Genomic DNA, 23,246 nt, shown 5'->3' on the forward strand with positions numbered 1-23,246 from the left:
CTGGCACAATCCCCCATGTGTCTCTGGGCTGAAGACAGAAAGTGCCCCTTTCAGGAGCCCACTGACTGAGAAAGAGCCTTCCCTAAAGTGGGGGCTTCTGCTTCTGGGGGAGAATGAGCAACCTCCCCAAGCAGAAACTTCCTAAATGTTTTCAGGCCTCGAGTTGGGTCTGACCCAACCCCTGCATCAGCACCCTCCTCCTCCCCCAACACTAGGGTGGAAAAGGGCCTCCAGTCGCTGGAGAGAGTTCTAGGGCCTGTGGCATGCAATCCAAGCTGCAGAGCGGCGCCTGTCTCTGCTTGCCATGAGCCCCTAACCTCTTGCCCAGTGGTTGGAGCAGACGACCTGTGAACAGGGATCTGCCACCTCTCAGGAGAGTGCCCTCACCAGGGGCCGCCCTGGGCTCCTCAGTCTCTCCTGGTGAAGCTGTTCCATGGTGGGTACAGAATTAGAGCAATTGGAGCGGGGGACCAGGACCGTGCGTCTCCCCTCCTGGGTGAGTGCCCAGCCTGCTGGGCTGGCGGGTAGCAGGGAACGCCTGCTCCTCTGCATCTCGTGGCTGCTTTGGGTGGAGCTGGGCAGGCTGTGAGTGTGCCTGTGGGATTGGGCCCCACAGCAGAGTACAGTGGAGGAATGCCCCATTTGTGGCTTGCACTGGGACTCAGGCGCTGCAGGCCTGCCGGGGGGCTGCAGTGCAACGCCCAGAGGCAGAAGTGTCAGTGTGTGTGGAACTTGCACTCGGACACCGTTGAGTGTAGGCACCTGCAGGGTTCGGTGGCAGCTGAGCGAGGGTTTGCGGATGCCAGTGACACCTAATGAGGTGGCGAGGTGCCTGGGCCCCTTCGTGACGGTAGTCCAGTGGTGTGTGCTGCACAGGGAGTGCTATCAACAGTTGCCCATGGCTCTGTTTGTTCCCACTTTCCCTCTTCTGAGTTGTCCCCAAATCAATAGCGTTCTGGCCACCCCTGCTGAGAACATTCCTGGTGAGTTTGGAATTCATAGAATCATAGAAGATTTGGTTTGGAAAAGACCTCAGTAGGTCATCTAGTCCAACCCCCTGCTCAAAGCAGGACCAATCCCCAACTAAATCATCCCAGCCAGGGCTTTGTCAAGCTGGGCCTTAAAAAGCTCTAAGGAAGGAGATTCCACCACCTCCCTACGGAACCCATTCCAGTGCTTCACCACCCTCCTAGTGAAATAGTGTTTCCTAATATCCAACCTATACTTCCTGCACTGCAACTTGAGATCATTGCTCCTTGTTCTGTCACTGCCACCACTGAGAACAGCCGAGCTCCATCCTCTTTGGAACCCCCTTTCAGGTAGTTGAAGGCTGCTATCAAATCCCCCATCACTCTTCTCTTTTGCAGACTAAATAACCCCAGTTCCCTCAGCCTCTCCTTGCAAGTCATGTGCCCCAACCCCGTAAAAAATTTTGTTGCCCTCCACTGGACTGTCTGCTATTTGTCCACATCGTTTCTGTAGTGTGGGGCCCAAAACTGGACACAGTACTCCAAATGTGGCCTCACCAGTGCCGAATAGAGGGGAATGATCACATCCCTCAATCTGCTGGCAATGCCCCTACTTATACAGCCCAAAATGCCATTAGCCTTCTTGGCAACAAGGGCACACTGCTGACTCATATCCAGCTTCTCATCCCCTGTAATCCCCAGGTCCTTTTCTGCAGAACTGATGCTTAACCAGTCGGTCTTCAGCTAGTAGCGGTGCATGGGATTCTTCTGTCCTAAGTGCAGGACTTTGCACTTGTCCTTGTTGAAGCTCATCAGATTTCTTTTGGCCCAATCCTCCAATTTGTCTAGTTCACTCTGGACCCTAATCCTATCCTCCAGCGTATCTACCTCTCCTCCCAGCTTAGTGTCATCTGCAAACTTGCTGAGGGTGCAATTCATCCCATCATCCAGATCATTAATAAAGATGTTGAACAAAACCGGCCCCAGGACCGACCCTTAGGGCACTCCGCTTGATACCGGCTGCCAGCTAGACGTGGAGCCATTGATCACTACCCGTTGAGCCCAACGATCTAGCCAGCTTTCTATCCACCTTATAGTCCATTTATCCAATCCATACCTTTTTAACTTGCTGGCAAGGATACTATGGTATCTTTTAGTATCGGCTCTGGCGTTCAGCAGTTACCCTGTGACTGGCAGAGAAAGAGACACCATGGAGCGAGTAAGTCTAATTAGGCTTGTTCCCGCTTCTGGAGCCCAGGAGCAGATCAGGGGCCAGGAGAGCTCTCCCCTCCTATGCCTGATCCGGTTCCTCTCAGGAGAGGGCCTAACACCTGAGATCCAGCCAAACTGCAGCCCCCTTTGTCACTTCCGCTTGGCTATTACCCAGCAGGTAGAGGAACTGCAGGCAGTGTGTCACTGCCATGCTCCCTGCCCATTCCAGGCTCTCCCTCTGATTCCAGCTCCCGTTCAAAGCTCCCTGTGATGGGTTCGGTCACAGCGACCCCCTTGGGACTGTCACTTGATGTGCTGAAATTACTTCTGAGCCCATTTTCACTGCCAGCTTGGGACTCCAGAACCCTGCCTTGTTCAGCCAAACACGCCAGCCTGCTGCAACACAGACCCAGGTCTGGTCCACAGCCCCAAAGCTGCAGATTTTAACCAAAAACTGCTCAGCGGGTCACCTGTCACCAGCACCCAGACACCCAGTTCCCAATGGGATCCAAACCCCAAATAAATCCGTTTTACTCTGTATAAAGCTTATACAGTATAAACTCATAAATTGGCCGTCCTCTATAACATTGATCATAGAGTATTAGGGTTGGAAGAGACCTCAGGAGCTCATCTAGTCCAACCCCCTGCTCAAAGCAGAACCAACACCAACTAAATCATCCCAGCCAGGGCTTTGTCAAGCTAGGCCTTAAAAACCTCTAAGGATGGAGATTCCACCACCTCCCTAGGTAACCCATTCCAGTGCTTCACCACTCTCTGAGTGAAATCGTGTTTCCTAATATCCAACCTAGACCTCCCCCTCTGCAACTTGAGACCATTGCTCCTTGTTCTGTCATCTTCCACCACTGAGAACAGCTGAGCTCCATCCTCTTTGGAACCCCACTTCAGGTAGTTGAAGGCTGCTATCAAATCCCCCTCACTCTTCTCTTCTCTGATAGAGAGATATGCACAGCTGTTTGTTCCCCCAGATATTAATCACCTACTCTGGGATAATTATTAAACAAAAATGATTTTATTAAGTATAAAAAGTAAGATTTAAGTTGTGTGGAAAACCCAGGACTGAGGGGTAGTAATTAGTCCCAGGGGGTTAAAAGGCCTCTCCCTATCCACTGAGGGGAGATAACCAGGGGGAAATAAGGGTCAGCTGGAACAGGGGTTACCAGGGAACTAATTAGATTCAGCTGGCCCAACTGCTGGAGACCTTTTTAAACCCTCCCTGGCGTGAAAGCAGGGGGGAGAGTGAGAGAAGCAGGAAGCTGCCAGCAAGTTAGGTGCAACAGGGCTCTGAACCCTTCCAGCAAGGAAGGCTGTGCTCTGTAACCAGCACAAGGGACTGACTGAGGGAAGGGTTAGCCAGACCCTGTGCTACCTGGAAGGATTTGCTTTGCCCAAGCCTGTGTCTCCAAGCCTAAAAAGGACTGAGCCTGCTGAGGAGAAGAAGGTACTTTGCCACATGTGGTTTCAAGTAATAACAGACAAAACAAAGTCACCAAGCAAAGTAAAACAAAAACACGCAAGTCTAAGCCTACATTAAGAAACTGATTGCAGGTAATATCTCACCCTCAGAGATGGTCCAATAAGCTTCTTTCACAGACTAGATTCCTTCCTTGTCTGGGCCCAGTCCTTTCCCCCGTACAGTCCTTGTTAGATCCAGCAGACAGCTCAGGTGGAAACTAGGGGTCTTCTCATGACTGGAAGCCCCCTTTGTCCTGCTCCACCCCCTTTTATAGCTTTGGCACAAGGCAGGAATCTTTTGTCTCTCTGGTTCCCACCCCTCCTTCTAAATGGAAAAGTATCAGATTTAAGATGGATTCCAGTATCCTGTGAGACCTCATTCTTCATTACCCATGGGCTGGCCCACAGTACACAGGAAGGCTTGCAGGTTAATAAACCATCTACAACCAATTGTCCTAGTCAATGGGAATCATCAAGATTCTAAACCACCATTAATGCCCCCCACTTTGCATAATTACAATAGGCCCACAGAGTTATACTAGCTTCAGATACAAGAATGATACATTTATACAGATAGGATGGACACACTCAGTAGATTATAAGCTTTGTAATGATACCTTACAAAAGACCTTTTGCATAAAGCATATTCCAGATACATCATATTTACATTCATTGATCTTTGATTATCAGCAGGTAAGTATGCCCAGTGGTCTGTGATGGGATGGGATCTGAGTTACTACAGAGAATTATTTCCTGGGTGCTGGCTGGTGAGTCTTGCCCACATGCTCAGGGTTTATTGCCATATTTGGGGTCGGGAAGGAATTTTCCTCCAGGGCAGATTGGCAGAGGCTCTGGAGGTTTTTCTCCTTCCTCTGCAGCATGGGGCACGGGTCATTTGCTGGAGGATTCTCTGCAGCTTGAGGTCTTCAAACCACAATTTGAGGACTTCAATAACTCAGACATAGGTTAGGGGTTTGTTATAGAAGTGGATGGGTGAGATTCTGTGGCCTGCATTGTGTAGGAGGTCAGACTAGATGATCATAATGGTCCCTTCTGACCTTAAAGTCTATGAGTCTATAAACATACTGTCATAAAGCATATGGAGTGCAACGTCACACTCCCCTCCTCGGGGACGACTGGAGTCCGGGTGGTTACAAACTTCCCACAGGAAATCAAACCACCAAAAGAACAGGAGAGATGCCCCGGGCGGCCAGGGCAGAGTCCTGTGTGCATGGTCAGGGCCTTGGTACTGGGGGCAGCATTGTACCCCTCAGCCATGCACAGAGGGGACTCTATGTACAGCGTGGTGGTGCACTGTCCCCATTCCTCCCTGCTCATGCACAGCTTGGCTCTGGGGTCCATTGCTCCCCTCTGGCCTGTTGGAGCTTGTCCTGTATGGAGAAGGCTGAAGCCCTGCCTGGGGACACCCCCTTTAAGGCTGTCTGAATCAGCTCTTAAAGTGTCAGGTTTCAGAGTGGTAGCTGTGTTAGTCTGTATCAGCAAAAAGAACGAGGACTCCTTGTGGCACCTTAGAGACTAACACATTTATTTGGGCAGAAGTTTTCGTGGGCTAAAACCCACTTCATGGGATGCATGCAGTGGAAAATACAGTAGGAAGATATAGATATACACAGAGAACATGAAACAATGGGTGCTGCCATACCAACTCTAACGAGAGTAATTAATTAAGGTGAGCTATTAGGTGAGCTATTATCAGCAGGAGAAAAAAACCTCGTCGTGATACTCAGGATGGCCCATGTGTAGCCCAACCAATGACAAAGGCAGAGTGAAGGTCTCTGCCAAATGATTCCCCCCACCCCACGTGTGCCACGGTGCCGGTGGGCCCAGCGCGGCGCCTTGGCTTGGAGCCGTAGAACGCAGCACCTCTGAAAAGGGCGAGTTAAATGGCAGAGCCTGAGAATTGCAGACAGGGCACAGATGCTGAAATGACTGCAGGCCCATTCTCCGCTGCATTAGCTGAGCAGGGGCTGGGGGCTGGGGGGAGGCTCACACATTTCCTGGCGTGTCAGCCCCCAGAATCAGCTCCTGCAGGGCTGGGATGGGTCCTGACCGAGCTTCCCTTCTCAAGGTCTGGGGAGCTGCACGGGAGCCAAGCGCCTGCCACAGCCAGGCCCCTGAGCAATGTGTTTGGGGCTCTCCGGCGATGAACCAGATTTGTTTACGTACAGTCAGTCTACAGCAGGCCAGCTCCTTTGCTGCGGTGCAGGGCCATGACAGAGGCGGTGCCCACCTCTTCACTGTCCCCACACTGCAGCCATAGGAGCTGCTGTCTCTAAGCAGTGCCAGTGGGACCTTCGCTCGGGCCCCAGGGCTGCAACCCTCCCTGCACCACGTTCCCGCTCCAAGGCACTGGGGCAGTGTGGGCACAGACTGCAGCATGGGGCCTCGGGCATGGCTGGGGGCTGCTCCTCGGCCTCTTGCCTTGCCCTGGTGAGTGTAAAGAGCCCAGACTCCCCTGAAAATCACCGGGGGACTGATCCTCCCATCACTCCCTTCATGCCGCCCTGCCCAGTCGCTCCCCGACGGGGGCTGCTGCCCCTTGTCCTCTCTCTCAGGAGAGCCCTGCAGCTGCCTCTTCTCCACTTGTCTCTCTCTACCTCCCAGCGTGCTCCCAGCTCCCTGTCCCCGTGCGCTGCCACCGGAGGAGTGCTCCAAGTGCCCTGGCACAGGCGTGCCGTGGGGAGGAGGTTGCCCCCAGCCCCCAGTCGAGGGGCCTGCAGTCAGGAGAGCACAAGGGCTGTCCCCTCTGAGCACCCGTGTGGCACAGATCGCCCCAGAGAGCAAGGGGAGCAGCTGAGAAGAGGCCAGGCTGTGGTCCTGCCCCCATAAGCCCTGCCCCTGTGTGCTGTGGAGCTGAGACAATCCCTGCTAGTGCTCGCTGGCAAGGCACAGCTCTCATCGCCCCAGGCCGCGCCTGTGCTCACCGGTACCTGGCGCAGGCTGGCCCTGCAGCTGCCCCACGGGTAACTGGTCTGGGCCTCCGCCGTCCCTGTGCAGCCAAGCTCGGCTCCCCCTGGCCCCTGCCGGATCAGCCCACTGACTGCTGCTGTTGCCGTTCCAGAGCGCATTACTCAGACGGTGGAGATCACCAAACACGTGGTGGACATTGAGGAGAAGGGGGTCAAACTGCGCCTGACCATCGTGGACACCCCAGGATTCGGCGACGCCGTGAACAACACGGAATGGTGCGTCCCACAGGAGAGGAAGGGGCCATGGCTCCGCAGTTCACCCGGCAGGATGAGCAGGAGCCCGGGCAGCCACGCCCACTGGGCAGTCTGGCCCCAGGAGAGAACAGAAATGACACCAAGTACTAGATGAGCACAGGCCACTGCACACAAACCAGCCCTGCCTCACTGAACTGCTCACATCCTCCTGGGGTGGGGCAGCAGAGACGGGAGGAGGCTCGGGGTGCAAATCAGGCTTTCTGCTGATGACCTGGAAGCCTGGTGCTCAGCGGTCCGGAGAGAGGAACATAAAAGTAGTAGTAACTGAGCCATTGGGTGCAAAGGGGACAGTCCCGGAGGGCAGTCCTGGTGTCGGTGCTTGGCAGTACCCCGGAGAGGGAGCTGAACAAAGTGGCAATGCTCATGGCTGGCCCAGAATTCCTGGCTTCCCAGGCTGCCTTGCGGGGTAAATGTCTGCTCTGGACTGGCTGTTTGTTGCTCCTGTGATTTATCTGCACAATGCATGCAGGGACTCAGCCAGTAAAATGACTTTGGAAGGCCAGCCTGGCACGCTCCAGCTCTTACATCTGCCAGAGCTCCAGGGCTAGGGATGTGTGCATGCAGGCCCTGACCCCACCTGTGGTGTGAGGTTCGCCCAGTAACAAACCCCATTGTTCTGGATTCATTTCTGCCAGGAAGTCTAGCTTAAGTTTGCACCAAAGGAAATAATGCCACCTAGCTCTTAAACAGCACTCCAGAGGGTGGGGTCTTTATCCTCATTTTACAGATGGGGAAACTGAGGCACGGGGCAGTGACTTGCCCAACGTCACGAGCCCGCCAGTGGCAGAGCTGGGACCAGGTCTCCAGAGTCCCAGTCCAGTCCAGTGCTCTACCCACTGGGAAACACTGCCTTTCCCCAGACACAGCTACAGATCAGACAAACCTTAAAAGTCCAACAATCCTGACCCAGACCCCAACAGATGATGAGACTGGCCCAGCGACCCAGAGATTTATCAGAAAAGATTAGTGGCTTTTTCTCTGTTTGATCTGCTTCCCACCCCCTCTGTGCCAGTCATAGCAAGACCAGCTCTGCCACATGCCAGGGAGGCAGCTGTGTTTCCTGCTGCACAGAGGGATATGCTGGGCTTGGCCCCAGTGGTGCTATGCTCTGTCTGAACACACATCAGAGACAGCCCTACCCTGAAGAGCTTTCAGTGTAATGCAGTGGGGCTGTGGGAGCTGGAAATGGGGTAGAGCCCCTCAGACATGTGTGGGAGCTACACTGGGCAGGAATCAAACTGGTGACAGACACCCAGCACCCTCTCTCCCCTTCCACCAGCTGTAACAGGTGTGAAGGAGAGTGAGGTTGCTCTTTTAAATCAAGTTCAGGACCAGGCTCTCCTGCCCTGGACACAGGCAAAATCCCACCCCAACAACTGCTCTCGGTCTCAGGCCGCCGCAAACAGCCAGCTCCCATTAACCCAATAAATAATAAACTGCACCAGCAGAACGACTGTTAGTACGGTGTCCCCGCTCACTTCTCAGAGCACAGCTTCCAGGCTAGACCCCTGCTAAGTCACACTAGCAGCTAACGCGTCTGTATTTACTGCTCCCCTGCTTAGCAGCTGGGTGTGAGCCCACCATCTTTAGTTCCATAGCTCAGACCTCTTCTATGTTAGCTGCTGTTCTCTGTGGGCTGACCTGTACAGGAGGACACGACTCGCCCCTCTCCAGTGGGCTACACAAGTGTTTGTGAGACAGCAGCAGAACATGGGGCAGTGGGATCTGTGGTTTGTCTTCCTGCCTGTGGGAGCAGATTGCGAGCTAGTGCTCATAGTGCAGTGCCCGTGTGTGGGTCGTCGGAGGCACTGAATCTGGCACCGCTGGGGGGCGGGGGAGCATGAGCTTATACTGCTTGAGCGAAAGAGGCAGCTAGCATAACATGGGTCTAATGGCAGAGTCCCAGATCTCTAGCTGTGGTGTAATTACTAGCGAGTGATACAGAACCACACTGTGCTAGTGGGGTACAGAAGCACCTGATTTGGCACATCACAGCTGTCAGGTGAGGAGTGGCTCTGTTACATTTTCAGCACTTTATGATGTGCTCTTGCACATGCTCTGTTGTCTTAGCTGAGGCCTGGATGAAGGACATTTCCCCAGGCCTGCGAGGTTAATTCAGCATGCGAGGCTGACAGAGGAGGATGAGAATTTCCCAATTGCCGGCCGTCATTTGCACTGTCAGAGATCAGATGCTGGCCTGGGTTCTGGTGCAGCCATCCCTGTGATTCAGCACTAGTGAAGCTCGTAGCTTCTCACATCTGGCTCCCGGCTGGAGAGGCGCAGCAGCTCCCTGCAGCTCCCGCAGGACAATGGAAGCAGGCTAATTCCATGCTGATGGTCTTACACTTCCTAGTGCAGAGAGTTCTTTTCACATGCTGGCCGGCGCACCGGGGACTGGGCTCACTTGGCTCTCTCCACCCTGTCCCCTCTCTTCCCAGCTGGAAACCTGTGGCTGATTACATAGATCAGCAATTTGAGCAATATTTCCGGGATGAGAGTGGCCTGAACCGGAAGAACATCCAGGACAACCGCGTGCACTGCTGCCTCTACTTCATCTCACCCTTTGGACATGGGTATGGGAAATCCAGCCACAGCCGATCCCTCCCTCCTTCCCTGAGAATGCTCAAAACCACCTTACCCACAAGTCCTAGACTTGCTGCTCAGTAAATGAGTGCTGGCCCTGGGTGGGCCCACAGTGTGATGCACTGACAGCTCTGCTGCAGGAGTCTTGACTGAGGGCTGCTGTGGGAACGCTTGCATTGCAGGGGGTTCAGCAGGCAGTGGGGAGGCAATGACTGCACGATGCTCACACTGCCGGAGTCCTGTCTGGTCACTGCCAGGGCACTGCTCTGGGGAAGCTCACACTGTGGAGTCCCAGCCGGCACTGCCAGGGGGATGCGCGCTCTGCTGGAGTCCTGCCAGGGCACTGCTCTGGGGAAGCTCACAGTGTGGAGTCTCCAGCTGGCACTGCCAGGGGGATGCGCGCTCTGCCGGAGTCCTATCTGGGCACTGCCAGGGCACTGCTCTGGGGAAGCGCACAGTGTGGAGTCCCCAGCTGGCACTGCCAGGGCAATGCTTGGCAGATGCTCACACTGCCAGAGTCCTGTAGCTACGAGACCGTCCAGCCCCAATTTACAGGGCTAACTCTGTTCTCTGTTGGCAGCCTTCGTCCCCTGGATGTGGAATTCATGAGAGCTCTCCATCAGCGGGTGAACATTGTGCCCATCCTGGCAAAAGCTGACACCCTGACCCCCTCAGAGGTGGAGCGCAAGAAAAGCAAGGTGAGAGGAGGCCTGGCTGCCTCTGAATTCCTCCCTCCCCCCAGCCCAAGTAATGGACTGCTCCTCCCGCCCTCGCCCCGGCTGACACTAGGGTCCTTCACTCTGGCATTGCATCTGTACTGGGAAAATGGGAGCCACAATTCCCCACCAGTGCCGTTAACCATTGACAGCCAGGGCAGCAGCTGTGTGCTTCCTGGGACTCAGCCAGGGTGTCCTGCACACGTCTGGCACCGGCCTGGTACAATGAGCCTGTCTACGCCTCAGCCTCCGCCATCACTCCCCGGGTGCTGGCGGCAGCACGGCCAGAGGAGCCATGGGACGAGGGGCGGCAGGCGTGGAAGCGGCGCCTGCCGGGCCGGCGCTGGCGGCAGCACGGCCAGAGCAGCCATGGGGCGAGGGGCGGCAGGCGTGGAAGCGGCGCCTGCCGGGCCGGCGCTGGCAGCAGCATGGCCGGAGGAGCCGGCGCTGGCGGCAGCACGGCCAGAGCAGCCATGGGGCGAGGGGCGGCAGGCGTGGAAGCGGCGCCTGCCGGGCTGGTGCTGGCAGAAGCATGGCCGGAGGAGCCATGGGGGGGGCAGCAGGCACGGCTGGAGGAGCGAGGGGCCCGGCTCCTCGGCCATCGCGCCCCATGCTCAACGTGGCCCCAACATCGCCGCAGCCACCTTCTGCGGCGGTGGCTCAGGGCTCGGTGGCCAAGCGCTCCCTGTCCCTTGCTAATGCGGCGGGCGGGGGAGGCGAAAGGGCCCCTGCGCCTTTAAGGCCGCCTGGCTGGCGAGCCCCGTGTGGAGCGCGCCGAGCACCGGGAGCAGGCTGGGGACAGGCGGTGGCTCAGGACGGAAGGTGGGCGGGGGGGGGTCCAGTGCCTTGCACTGGGGGGCCCGGGTGAGAGGCTCCCCAGGGCCGGGCCCACAGGGCAGGAGCACAGGCTGTGCTGTCTGGACAGGGGGGACTCTGGGGTGGGGGGGACGGGACCCCGCGGGTGGGGCCGGGCGGCACAGCCCGGCGGGGGACACCTGCAGAGCGCGCTGGGCAGGAGAGACTCTCCCGGGGATGGGGGGGCATCCGCACCCCCGGGAAGCCGCAGGAGTCCTGAGCCGGCCCCGGGGTTAATCTGGGGGGGAATGGGAGGAGTCAGGAGGCGTGGCCAGAGGAGGAGCCAAGGGGGGCGTGGCCAGAGGGGGAGCCAAGGCAGGGCACCTTTTTTATGTTTGCTCCCCCTACACTTAAAACCTGGCTACGCCTCTGTCACTGTAGCCAAGGCCTGTTTTAAACAGGCATTTCTATAGGGTTCCTCCCAGATTACCCGAGTGCCCCCCTCGGTATCCCAGGAATGGGAGAGGACAGGACAGAGAGGGAGCTGCAGAGTCCTACAGGATACTAAGGGAAGGGACAGCAGGGTGCAACCCCTTTGAAATGGAGGATGTAAGAGACAAGAGCTGGTCCCTGTGGCCTCATGGAGTCTGAGGATTGGTGAGAAGAGGGAGGGAGGTACAGGCCAGGCTGCAGAGAGTGCAGCTGCCACACCCTGTGTGCCAGAGGGTCCCTGGGGCACAAGACAATGGTCAGAACTGGCCGTGGGGAGAAAGTGGCCCATGTACCATGTCGGGGACCTGGCCTGTTTGTAAACCATAGGAAATGAACCACTGGTGTCTGGATTCTACTGTTCGGTGTGAGATGGAAGAACAGACAGTAGTTGGCATGTAGGTGAGCATAACGTAGTCCTCTCTCTCCTGGGATGCCCTTAAAATGAGGGTGCCAGAAGACAGGGCTGAGCGCCAGAGCCGTCAGTCGGGGGGCTTGTTTCTTTGTTCAGATTCGAGAAGAAATCGAACGTTACGGGATCCGGCTCTACCAGTTCCCTGAGTGTGACTCTGATGAAGATGAGGATTTCAAGCTGCAGGACCAGGCATTGAAGGTGAGCAGATGAGAGCGGCTGTTCCTCTGAATGCAGTTCAGGGAACAGGGTCAGAGTCACCTGCTAAGCCCCAGGTATATCTTGTGTGACAAATGCAGCCAGACATGCCTCAGCCCAGTGGCTTCTACACTCTGAGAAGGGCAGCTTTATAGTCCAGCCAGAAGGGAAACCTTCCTGGCTCATCTGTTTACTGGGAGGGAGGCTCTGACCAAGAACAGGAGATAATGGAATTAGACCCCACAAGGGCATTAGCCAGCTCTGGGGAATCACCTGATCTAGTGAGTAAGGAGCAATGGGAGGGAGGGAGGGAGGGTTCAAATCCACAGGCATGGGAGAAGGGTGGGGGATCCCCAAAGGCTAGATCCTCTGAAGAGGAAAGAGGCAAGGAGCACAAATCAGCCAGTGTGGCTGCAGGAGGGGCTGCTCAGAGATCTGACACCCTGAAAATACAGCGTGTGGGGGAAGCAGCCAGACCAGTCCGTATTCGAACCAGCCTGGGCTTTGGCAGGAGAGCGACCAGCGGCAGATAAAGGAATGAGTGGTCATGTACCAAAGGACAAAGGCAGCTAGGTCTTCCAAAGTGTGGTCATTAGAAGAACCCTGGGGGAAAGCACCAGAGGAGACAGTGCCCAGGTGTAAATGAAGGTTAGGGAGGTTTCAGAGCTGCCTTTGACAATAACGCTTTTAAAAGAAACCTGAAGGAAAGACTATAGACTGTGGTCACGGGGACGTGGTGTTACTAGCTGCTGACAGCTGCTGGCAGTGAGGAGAGCTGGACACAAACCGCTGAGCATGTCAGCTGAGTTCACGGCTCCTTTGACAGAGTGGCCTGTAAAGCACCCTGGGCCTGGGCCTGCTCCCGCTCCCGCTGGCGTCGACAGCAAACCTGCCACTGGGTCCAGCACGGGCAGGATCACGCCTGCAATGGCAGCAGAGAGTCCTGTGGCACCTTATAGACTAACAGACGTATTGGAGCATGAGCTTTCGTGGGTGAATCCCCACTTCGTCAGATGCATGGCTACCCCTCTGATGCCTGCAGTGGCGTCTCCCAGCCTCTGCCCTGGGCTCCCCCTGCCCAGCCAGCAGCGTCATTCTGAGCTTGGGGGCCCAGCACGAGGTACCGAGCTGCCCTAGCCTGTAGCATGGCACGTCAGGCCCGGATGGTGGACCCCAGCATCACACTGTGCTGTATGGAGCAGAGGGAGGGGCAGCCGTCCAGTTGGTTCTCTGGACTAGTAGGGGATCTGCCAGTGATCTCTGCTGGCTACTGAGAGTATGGGAGGTGAGCTTCTGAGTGACGGGCTTGCAGAAAGGACCAGGAGGGCCACTGAGATGCTGTTTCCCAGCCCAGCTGGCAGGAATTGCAACAGGATGAACACAGCGGTGATTTGTCACGAGTCCACTGTTGCTGGGCTGCTAGATCAGCATCTGGGCCCAGACTCGGGCCCTGCTCCGGCTCCCATTGAACTGTCAGTTTACATGGCTCTTCCGCTGCTAGCCACAGCAGCTCTCCAGGTCCTTTCCAGCCATTGCTCTGGGGTGCTCTGGCTCCTGTTCAGCGGGACATACCTGGTACTGCCAATCCTGTGTGACCCTTTGCAGCTGGCTTCTCTCTTCCAGCCCATCTCCTCTCTCCCGGCTCCACTTTCTCTCCTGCTGGCCCCACTCCTTCCCTGAGTGCTGATCTCAAGGGGAAGGAGCCCCAGCAGTGGAAAGCTACTTGCACTCCCATGCCAGGGGCTGGATTTAGCAAGGGCTCAGACACGGTGTGTCCTTCCAGTTGTAGTTTGGGCAACTCTGTGCTAGGTGGTGGCTAGTGTGATCCCAGTGAATGCATTAACCAGGCTTGTTAGCAGGACTGCAGAGCAAAGAGAGGGTGCGTCTACACTGGAGCTGGCCGTGTAACTTCCACTCAGGTGAACGCACCCACGCTAGCTGGGTCAGAGCTCACGTGCTAAAAATAGCAGCGTCGCCGCAGCTGCACAGGCCGTCCGAGTACGTGCATAGGAGCTCCGATGGGATTGTTCTCAGGGCAGCCAGAGCTACACCAGAGTAGTGAGCAAGCTGGTGCGGGTGTGTCTGCCCCCATGGGGAATGACAGCACCCACTCCAGTGCAGATGGACCCTGCGGTCCCAGAGCACCAGGGCTTGGGGAGGCTGTGGCCAGGAATAACCCCATGTCTCTGTTCCAGGAGAGCATCCCTTTCGCTGTGATCGGCAGCAACATGGTTGTGGAGGCCAAAGGAAGGCGAGTCCGTGGGCGACTGTATCCCTGGGGCATCGTGGAAGGTAAGGCGGGTTTGGCTTATAGCTCAGAGGCTCAGGGACCATGTCCTCCTCCATGTTCCTGGGCCCACCCCCACCCCCAGGGCAGTGGTGCTCACGGACGGGGACTGCTGCCGGTCTCAGCAGGCAGGGCTCTGGCACTCACACCAGACAGGCCCTGGCCAGCGATCTCAGTGCGGGTGCTCGGGGGCACGAAGTTGCTGCCCCACCTCCATATGATGGGGGAGGCCAGGGCCCTCCTTAGCCCTCATCATCCCCTCGTGCAGCCAGGCCAATTCCAAGCCGTGCTCTGCCTTTCTGCAGTCCCGGGCCCTCAGCTCCCCCACCCACCTGGGGGAGGCCCTGCTCTGCCGGGTGGCCCCGAGATCTGCCCGTCTAAGCCAGGCCCCTCCTCTGCAGTGGAGAACCCAGCACATTGCGACTTCGTGAAGCTGCGCACCATGCTGGTGAAGACCCACATGCAGGACCTCAAGGATGTGACACGAGAGACCCACTACGAGAACTACCGGGCGCAGTGCATCCAAAGCATGACCCGCATGGTGGTGAAGGAGAGGAACCGCAAGTACGGAGGGAGCAGGCTCAGGGCCTGTGGGGGCATAGGGGGGAGCGGGCACAGGGCCTGTGGGGGCATAGGGGAGCGGGCACAGGGCCTGTCGGGGTTTGGGGGAGCTGGCTCCGGGCCTGTGGGGGCATCGGGGGTCGCGGGCACAGGGCCTGTGGGGGCATCGGGGGAGCGGGCCCTGGGCCTGTGGGGGCATAGGGGGAGCGGGCACAGGGCCTGTGGGGGCATAGGGGGGAGCGGGCACAGGGCCTGTGGGGGGGGGTTGGGGGGAGCGGGCACAGGGCCTGTGGGGGCACAGGGGGAGCGGGCACAGGGCCTGTGGGGGCATCGGGGGGCGCGGGCCCCGGGCCTGGCGGGGCTCGGGGGGAGCGGGCACAGGGCCTGGGGGGGTACGGAGGGAGTGGGCACAGGGCCCATGCGGGTACAGGGGGAGCGGGCACAGGGCCCGTGGAGGTTCGGGGGGAGCGGGCACAGGGCCCGTCGGGGTTTGGGGGGAGCGGGCACAGGGCCTGTGTGGGTATGGGGGGAGCGGGCACAGGGCCCGTGGGGGCATAGGGGGGGAGCGGGCACAGGGCCTGTGGGGGTTCTGGGGGAGCAGGCACAGGGCCTGTGGGGGCATTGGGGGAGCGGGCTCAGGGCCTGTGGAGGTTCGGGGGGAGCGGGCACAGAGCCTGTGGGGGTTTGGGGGGAGCGGGCACAGGGCCCGTGGGGGCATAGGAGGAGCGGGCACAGGGCCCGTGGGGGCATAGGGGGGAGCGGGCACAGGGCCTGTGTGGGTATGGGGGGAGCGGGCACAGGGCCTGTGGGGGTTCGGTGGGAGCGGGCACAGGGCCTGTGCGGGTATGGGGGGAGCGGGCACAGGAGCAGCAAGACAGAGCCAGGCACAAGTGCCCACCCTGCTGAGAACCTTGGGAGTCAGGAGCAGGGTCTTCAGCCTGCAACGACAGCGTCTGTCAGCCTCTGCACTGAGCTCTGCATGGGGAAGTCCAGGGGAGCAGAGCCATGGTGCCTGCATCTCGGAATGGGCCTGGGAGAGGCAGGTGAGGGACGAGCGCTAGAGGAGACTGTCTACCCCGGACAGCCTCTCCCCTTTGGGGGTTAGCCCAAGGCTGGGCTGGTTCCCTTGCTGGGGAAGGAACGTGGCATGATACCGGTGTGCAGGCAGCAGGGGTGCAGGGTGAGGCCGCCCTTCCCTGCACACCGAACCACAATGACAGGCTCTCTGCAGAAAAACCATGATGGGTCACGTTCATCTGTGCGCTGTGCAGAGCCCTGGCCGGAGGTAGGGGGGTCCTGAAGCACCCACTCCTGTGGCTGATGGGGGCTGGTTAGATCATCCTGCCAGATGGGCCTTGCAGCAGCCAGGCACCAGCCAGATCATTGGAACATCCCAGCCATGCCCCTTCCCACCCCGACAAGCCCCTTTGCCCCAGGCTACCCCTGGCACCAGGACAGTTAGCTCCGAGCGAGCCCGGAAGGTGCCTGTGCCAGCAGTACTGCCTGGGCGGGACATACAACCCCGTGTGTAGCTGGCACAACATGGCTGCAGCGCCAGGGTGCACAGCCGGAAAGCAAGGGGCAGCTCCGTGGCCAGCACAGGGCTGGGAGCACAGGTCTCTCCGGTAGCACTCCGGGAGGGAGGCAGAGCTCCCTGTGGAGTCACTCGCTGCTGTGCACAGTGCTCTGGCTTCTCCGGTCACGTTTTGCCCAGGTGTAGGTGGTGGCCTAGGGCTCAGGGCAGGGGAGAGCCAGGCCCTCTGCCCATGTATCTGCTGCTCGCTATCTGCAGTGCCCTCACGTATGCACTGAGCTGTAGGGCCAGAACCTCTGCTGGGGAAAAGCTCCGTACCCGGGTTGCAATCAGAGATTGACTGCAGTTTACAGCAGCTGTGGCTCTGGCCCCTACTGCTGCTTCTCCTCTCACCCTGGTGTAACTCCAGTGGCTTCCGCAGAGCTACTCCTGAGTTAGGCCAACACAGCAGAGGGCAGGTCGGTCCCGTAAGGAGCTGTCTGCCCATAGCTTGAGTGGATGGTGACACCCAGGTAGCAGGCTAAACTGGCAGCTCTAATGGCTCATTCATAGTGATGAATCTCAGCTCGTCTCTTCGTGTACGTTGTTTTGCGGTATCCCCCTGGGGAAGAAGGCGAGAGTCCTCCACCTTGGGACTGTGCTGCAGCGACTGCTCTATGGAGTGACCCCGCTGATCCCCGGCATCAGATGACACCAGGCAGTGCTGTCTCCCCAGGACACCAGCCGGCTGGGAGCTCTCTGGAGCGCTGAACTCCCCCCTGGTCCCTTTCCTTGCGCTGGTTCATGGCTGTCCTTCGGTGGAGTGTGGCTCTGAGCTGCTGTCACAGCCTGCAGCTGGCCCTGTGTATCTGTTCTACCTCTGTTAGTTCATAAAAAGTATTTTGTTGTATCAAATGCTGTCTTGGTCCTGTCCATATCTACTCCGGAAAGTGACCGTGTGAAATGGCACGCTAGGCCCATGGGTTTTTGTGCCCCAGTCATTTCCAGTCCAGCAGGGCTCAGTTACTATGACTGTCTCTTTCAGACTCTGCCTGGAGTCTGAGAATCAAGTTGGTCTCTTCCTTTCTTGTGCATCATCATCAATCATGTAGGTTCTGCAGCCAGAATCACCAGTGGGCATGCAATAGTCTAACGGGCTGGCATTGTGAATGGGACTCAGTAACCAGTGCTGTTGGGAAGGTGTTCCTTCTTGTGCAGCCCTAGGATTACTAAAGCATGCACAGTCTGTGAGCACCCCTGTCACAGAGTCCCTGGGCGATGCTCTGGGACTGCTCCCCACAAAGCCAGGCAGGACTTCGGGGAGCCTCCTCTCCCTTGGAGCAGACTGTCTTCAGGGCAAGAAGCTCCCACGGCTTCACCTCCTGGGTCTGACCTTGGAGCATTCAGCATATGCCCCTCCATGCACTTCCCACAGCGAGTCCGCCCCAGCGGGGTCCTGGGGAAGCCAGAGGGTCCTGCCCCCCCACTTCGCAATCAGACATGACTCTCAGCCAGCCAGTAAAACAGAGGTTTATTAGATGACAGGAACATGGTCTAAAACAGAGCTTGTAGGTACAGAGAACGGGATCCCTCAGCCGGGTCCATTCTGGGGCCCAGCGAGCCAGACCACCCCGTCTGCCCTCATTTCCCGTCCCCAGCTAGCTCCAAACTGAAACCCCTCCAGCCCCTCCTTCTATGCCTTTGTCTCTTTCCCGGGCCAGGATCACCTGATCTCTTTGTTCACCTTTAGCCACCCCCTTGCAAGGGGGGGAAGGGCCCTGGCCATTTGTTGCTAGGAGACAGATTGTCGGCCATTTATGCCCACTGGAGACTTAAGAAATACAGAGGGGAAACTGAGGCACCCGCACAGTATTCAGAGGACACATTAAGAACAGTCCCACTTCCTTCATCACAACCCCTGTGGTGGCTCTGGAGACAGCTTGGCCAGAGCCCCGGATCTGGGCCAAGTGGACACAGGAGGCGTTTAGGGGAACCACTTCCCTAAACAGTGGCCAGGAGATGGACCATTCCACCAAAGGCAGACACAGGCACTTACCCTGCTGAGCCCAGCATTGTGCTGCCTCTCCTGAGCTAAGCCTCCTGCATTACTGAGCCGTGGGAACAATTTCTAGCCTTCAGACAACTGGCAGAGCAGGAAATTCAGGCCATACCCAAGTTCTGTGCTTAAAGATGGAATACAGCAAAGACCTGATGGTCAGACACCAGAGTAGGGATTAGAATTCAGTCCCAGTGGCTCAGATCCTCAGTGATATTTAGGTGCCTAGCTGATTTCATTGGGGTTAATCAACTAACTCCCCTTGAAATCAATGGGTATTAGGCGCTTAACTACACTTGAGAATCTGAGCCAACATTCAACGGCCTTGAGCAGGCCGGGGACAGGCGGCGGCGCAGGACGGAAGGTGAGCGGGGGGCCTTTCGTTCTAGGGTTATAATAAGGAGCTGCTGTCTTGAGGGAATCCAACAGCCATCCTACTGTATCTGAATGTGAAGTAGTATGGTCGTAGGACACACCCAAACAGTGAGCCAAGAGGGGCTGTTTCAAGTGCATCGGCCCTGGGGCTCAGGTAGTAAAGGCCTGCAGCTTTTGGACAGATTAGCTCTTCAGGCTCTCAGGGAGGAAAGAGATAAGAAGAGTTCGGGGAGCTCCGAGTGTGACTGCCATACACTGCCACAGTGGAAGTATCAGTTAACATCAGACTGAAAAAGGACAAGCTCCTTCTCCACTCAATTGTAGCAAATTCAGTCTGGGCAGCCACGTTTCCTCTGCAGCAGCTGGTGGGGTACGATAGGGCTCATGTACCATGAGCCTGATGGATCCAAGCTGCTCTCTCTCACACACGTTCTTGAACGATCGAGGAACCTGTTAGTCAATCCTCACTCTCCAGCAAGGACAATGCATTTGCCCAGCCTCCATGGTGGGTCATGACATGTGCCTATCTCTGTGCCACATTTCCACTAGCAGCTGGCTAACACTTCATCACCATATCCGGCCTTCAGACCATAACCAGAGAAGGGAGGAGGCTAAAGACTCCATATAGCACTCAGATGCAGTGGTGACAGGTGCTGTAGAAAGCCCCAAGACAGAGGAGCATCCTAGAACCTACAGGGTTCCTCTTGACATGGTTATTGCTACTATTTCTTCCCATGGGTAAAAGCATAAGAATGGCCATACTGGGTCAGATCAAAGGTCCATCTAGCCCAGTATCCTGACAGTGGCCAATGTCGGGTGCTTCAGGGGGAATGAACAGAACATGTGATCATCAAATGATCCATCCCCTGTCTCCCATTCCCAGCTTCTGGCAGTCAGAGGCTGGGGACACCCAGAGCATGGGGTTTCATCCCTGACCATCTTGGCTAATAGCCATTGATGGATCTGTCCTCCATGAATTTAACTAGTTCTCTTTTGAACACAATATTACTTTTGGCCTTCACAACATCACCTAACAACGAATTCCACAGGCTGACTGTGCGTTGTGTGAAGAAGTGCTTCCTTATATTTGTTTTAAAACTGCTGCCTATTAGTTTCCTTGGGTGACCCCTGGTTCTTGTGTTATGTGAAGGCATAAATAACACTTCCTTGTTCAGTTTTGCCATATTAGTCATGATTTTAGTCGTCTCTTTTCCAAGCTGAAAAGTCCCAGTCATTTTAATCTCGCCTCATATGGAGCTGTTCCATACTCTTAATCAATGTTGTTTCCCTTCTCTGTATCTTTTCTAATTTTAATATAACTTTTTTTGACATGGGGCGAACAGAACTGCTGCAGTATTTATATAGTGGCATTATGATGTCTTCTGTCCTATTATCTATCCCTTTCTTAATGGTTCCTAACATTCTGCTAGCTTTTTTGACTGCCTCTGCACAGTGAGCAGATGTTTTCAGAGAACTCTCCACGATGACTCCAAGATCTCTTTCTTGAGGGGTAACAGCTAATTTAGATCCCACCATTTTGGATATATAGTGAGGATGATGTTTTCCAATGTACATTACTTTGCATTTATAAACACTGAATTTCAACTGCCATTTTGTCACCCAGTTACCCAGTTTTGTGAGATCCTTTTGTAGCTCTTCCCAGTCTGCTTTGGACTTAACTATCTTGAGTAATTTTGTATCATCTGCAAATTTTGCCACCTCACTGTTCACCCCTTTTTCCAGATCATTTACTAATGCATCAAACAGCACTGGTCAGACCCCTGGGGGACACCACTGTTTACCTCTCTCTATTCTGAAAACTGTCCATTTATTCCTATCCTTTATTTTCTATCTTTTAACCAGTTGCTGATCCATGAGAGACCTTCCCTCGTATCCTATGACTGCTTACTTTGCTTAAAAGCCTTTGGTGAGGGAACTTGTCAAAGGCTTTCTGAAACTCCAAGTACACTATATTCACTGGATCACCCTTCTCTATGTGTGTTGAGCCCCTCAAAGAATTCTAGCAGATTGGGGAGGCATGATTTCTCTTTACAAAACCTGTGTCAACTCTTTCCCCAACAAATCGTATTCATCTATGTGTCTGATAATTCTGTTCTTTACTATAGTTTCAACCAATTTACCTGGTACTGAAGTTAGGCTTAGCAGCCTGTGATTGCCAGGATCACCTCTGGAGCCTTTTTAAAAAATTGATGTCACATTAGCTATCATCCAGCCTGATTTAAGCGATAGGTTACATACCAGTTAGTGGTTCTACAATTTTGCATTTGAGTTCCTTCAGAACTCTTGGATGATAACATCTGGTCCTGGTAACGTATTACTGTTTAGTTTATCAATTTGTTCCAAAACCTCCTCTCTTGACACCTCAATCTGGGTCAGTTGCTCAGATTTGTCACCTAAAAAGAATGGTTCAGGTGTGGGAACCTCCTTCACATCCTCTGCAGTGTAGCAAAGAATTCATATAGCTTCTCCAACAACCTTTTCTTCCTTGAGTGCTCCTCTAGCACTGTGGCCCCACTGATTGTTTGCCAGGCTTCCTGCTTCTGGTGCACTTAAAAATGTATTTGCGGTTAGCTTTTGTGTCTTTTGCTAATTGCTCTTCAGATTCTTTTTCGGCCTGCCTAATTATACTTTTACACTTGACTTGCCAGAGTTTATGCTCCTTTCTATTTTGCTCTGTAGGATTTTCACTTCCAGTTTGTAAAGGATGCCTTTTTGCCTCTAACCGCCTCTTTTACTTTCATGTGTAGCCACAGTGGCACTTTTTTGGTCCTCTTACTAGGTTTTTAATTTGGGATACACGTTTAATTTGAGCCTCTATTATGGTGTGGAAGAGGAGTCCAGCCCCCTAAAACACGTGAATGCTGCTAATGTGTTTTTGGCTAGCAGCCTCTGCCCAAATCCCTGGGAGCTGGAACAGGCCATATTACCAACCCCGTTGATACACAGATGTGGTGATAAGCTTCTGGTCCTAGCATCCCACTCAATGGCCAGGCCACAAGAGATAGGGGCCTCCTGTTTTCAGCCCTCAGCCTGGACTGATACATCTGTACGAACGATTGAGGCGCTCTGCCTGTGAGGAAGATGCAGGCTTGGCAGTCACTTGGGAAGGCCGTTGAGCAGTAAAACAGTGGTGATGCTGGTGAGCCATTCCCATCACTGCGGGTGGCTCCTGTTTCTTGTGTGCAGAAAGTAGGATCACTGGTTCTTGGGCCAGCTTCCATGGCATAAATGACAGGTCCATGCCCAGCACACAAGATACTGTGATCAGGGAGAAGCCTGCCTCTGTCATTCCACATGGACTGTACTGATTCAGGGGTTTGCTTTGGGGTCCCAAAAGTGTCAGTGACCGTGTGTGCATGTGGTGATTTATATGTATTTTGGGCCATATTCTCAGGGGGTGTAAAATGGTGTAACCCTGTTGTAGGCAGTGGAGCTGTGCTGATCCACTCCAGCAGAGGCCCTGACACTATAATAGTTGCCCTTGCTCAGTATAGCATCCTCTCTGCTTGGGTCTGGCAGACTGTACAAACACGGCACTTGGGATTGTCATCCCCACTGGCAGCTGAGACAAAGGGAGCCATGAGTCTGTTCCCAACCAGGAATAAAAGCCAGGTCTCCTGACCTACAATGCTGTGCATGAACCCCAGGCCCTGAGCATCTCAAAGGGAGGGAATTGTTTCATCTCTGTCGGAGTCTTCCTTGATTCTCAGAATAGCAGCTGTTGGAACACCTGAGGTGATCTCAATCTTTTCTACCAGAAGGAAGTCCAGCTACAATTGGGTGCAGGGTCAGGGGCAGGTGGTCAGGAGCAGATGCCAGAGAAGACCAAAACTACACAGTCATTCCAGCCTCACTTCCCTCCCTGAAATCTGGAGGAGACCTAATGCTGCTTGGAGGTGGAAGGTTGATACCACAGATACATACAGACCTTTGTTGCTTTATTGGCTCCTCTGAACAAATGAAGATAATTGTGGCGTGGGCGTGAACAGAAGAAGCCAAAATTCCTTTCAAGTCTAGAACCAAAGATTGCTGCATCTCCCTCTTCTTGTCCATCTGGAGCTGTTCATGCTACAAAATGTATTTCCAGATTCAGTGAAGCACCCCTATTCAGGTCTCCATGTGCCCAAAGCCCAGATCCAGACCGATTCAGTAGCATATGATGGTACTAGTTGGATTACTAGAAGGAGCTGTCGGGATCCTGGGTGGAAACAGGCAGGAGTTGTGGCAGGAGCTTGGGAGCCAAGAACTGAAGCCAGGGGTCAGAGCCAGTATCCCTGTCAAGCCAAGGATCAGGGATGGAGTCAGGAATCAGGCTGAAGGTCAATACCAGGTATCGGGGTCC

The 23,246-nt window shown here is 55.3% G+C and overlaps 1 protein-coding gene across 6 annotated transcripts in view; it reads left to right on the forward strand.

The window, feature by feature from the left end:
* SEPTIN4 (septin 4) overlaps window positions 1-23,246 on the forward strand; it is a 95,860-nt gene that overhangs the window by 59,829 nt on the left and 12,785 nt on the right. For 3 of the 6 annotated variants that reach the window (XM_039508292.1, XM_039508296.1, XM_039508297.1), the window contains 6 exons: window positions 6,736-6,859; window positions 9,337-9,471; window positions 10,062-10,179; window positions 11,993-12,094; window positions 14,287-14,383; window positions 14,780-14,942. In XM_039508292.1, coding sequence (XP_039364226.1) covers window positions 6,736-6,859; window positions 9,337-9,471; window positions 10,062-10,179; window positions 11,993-12,094; window positions 14,287-14,383; window positions 14,780-14,942 — 739 coding nt within the window. Of the gene's footprint in view, window positions 1-6,735; window positions 6,860-9,336; window positions 9,472-10,061; window positions 10,180-11,992; window positions 12,095-14,286; window positions 14,384-14,779; window positions 14,943-17,025; window positions 17,265-23,246 lie in introns of those variants that run through there. The other 3 variants (XM_039508293.1, XM_039508294.1, XM_039508295.1) reach the window with 3 other exon arrangements.

This window comes from Mauremys reevesii, linkage group 20, assembly GCF_016161935.1.
Source record: "Mauremys reevesii isolate NIE-2019 linkage group 20, ASM1616193v1, whole genome shotgun sequence".
Classification (NCBI taxonomy): Eukaryota; Metazoa; Chordata; order Testudines; family Geoemydidae; genus Mauremys; species Mauremys reevesii.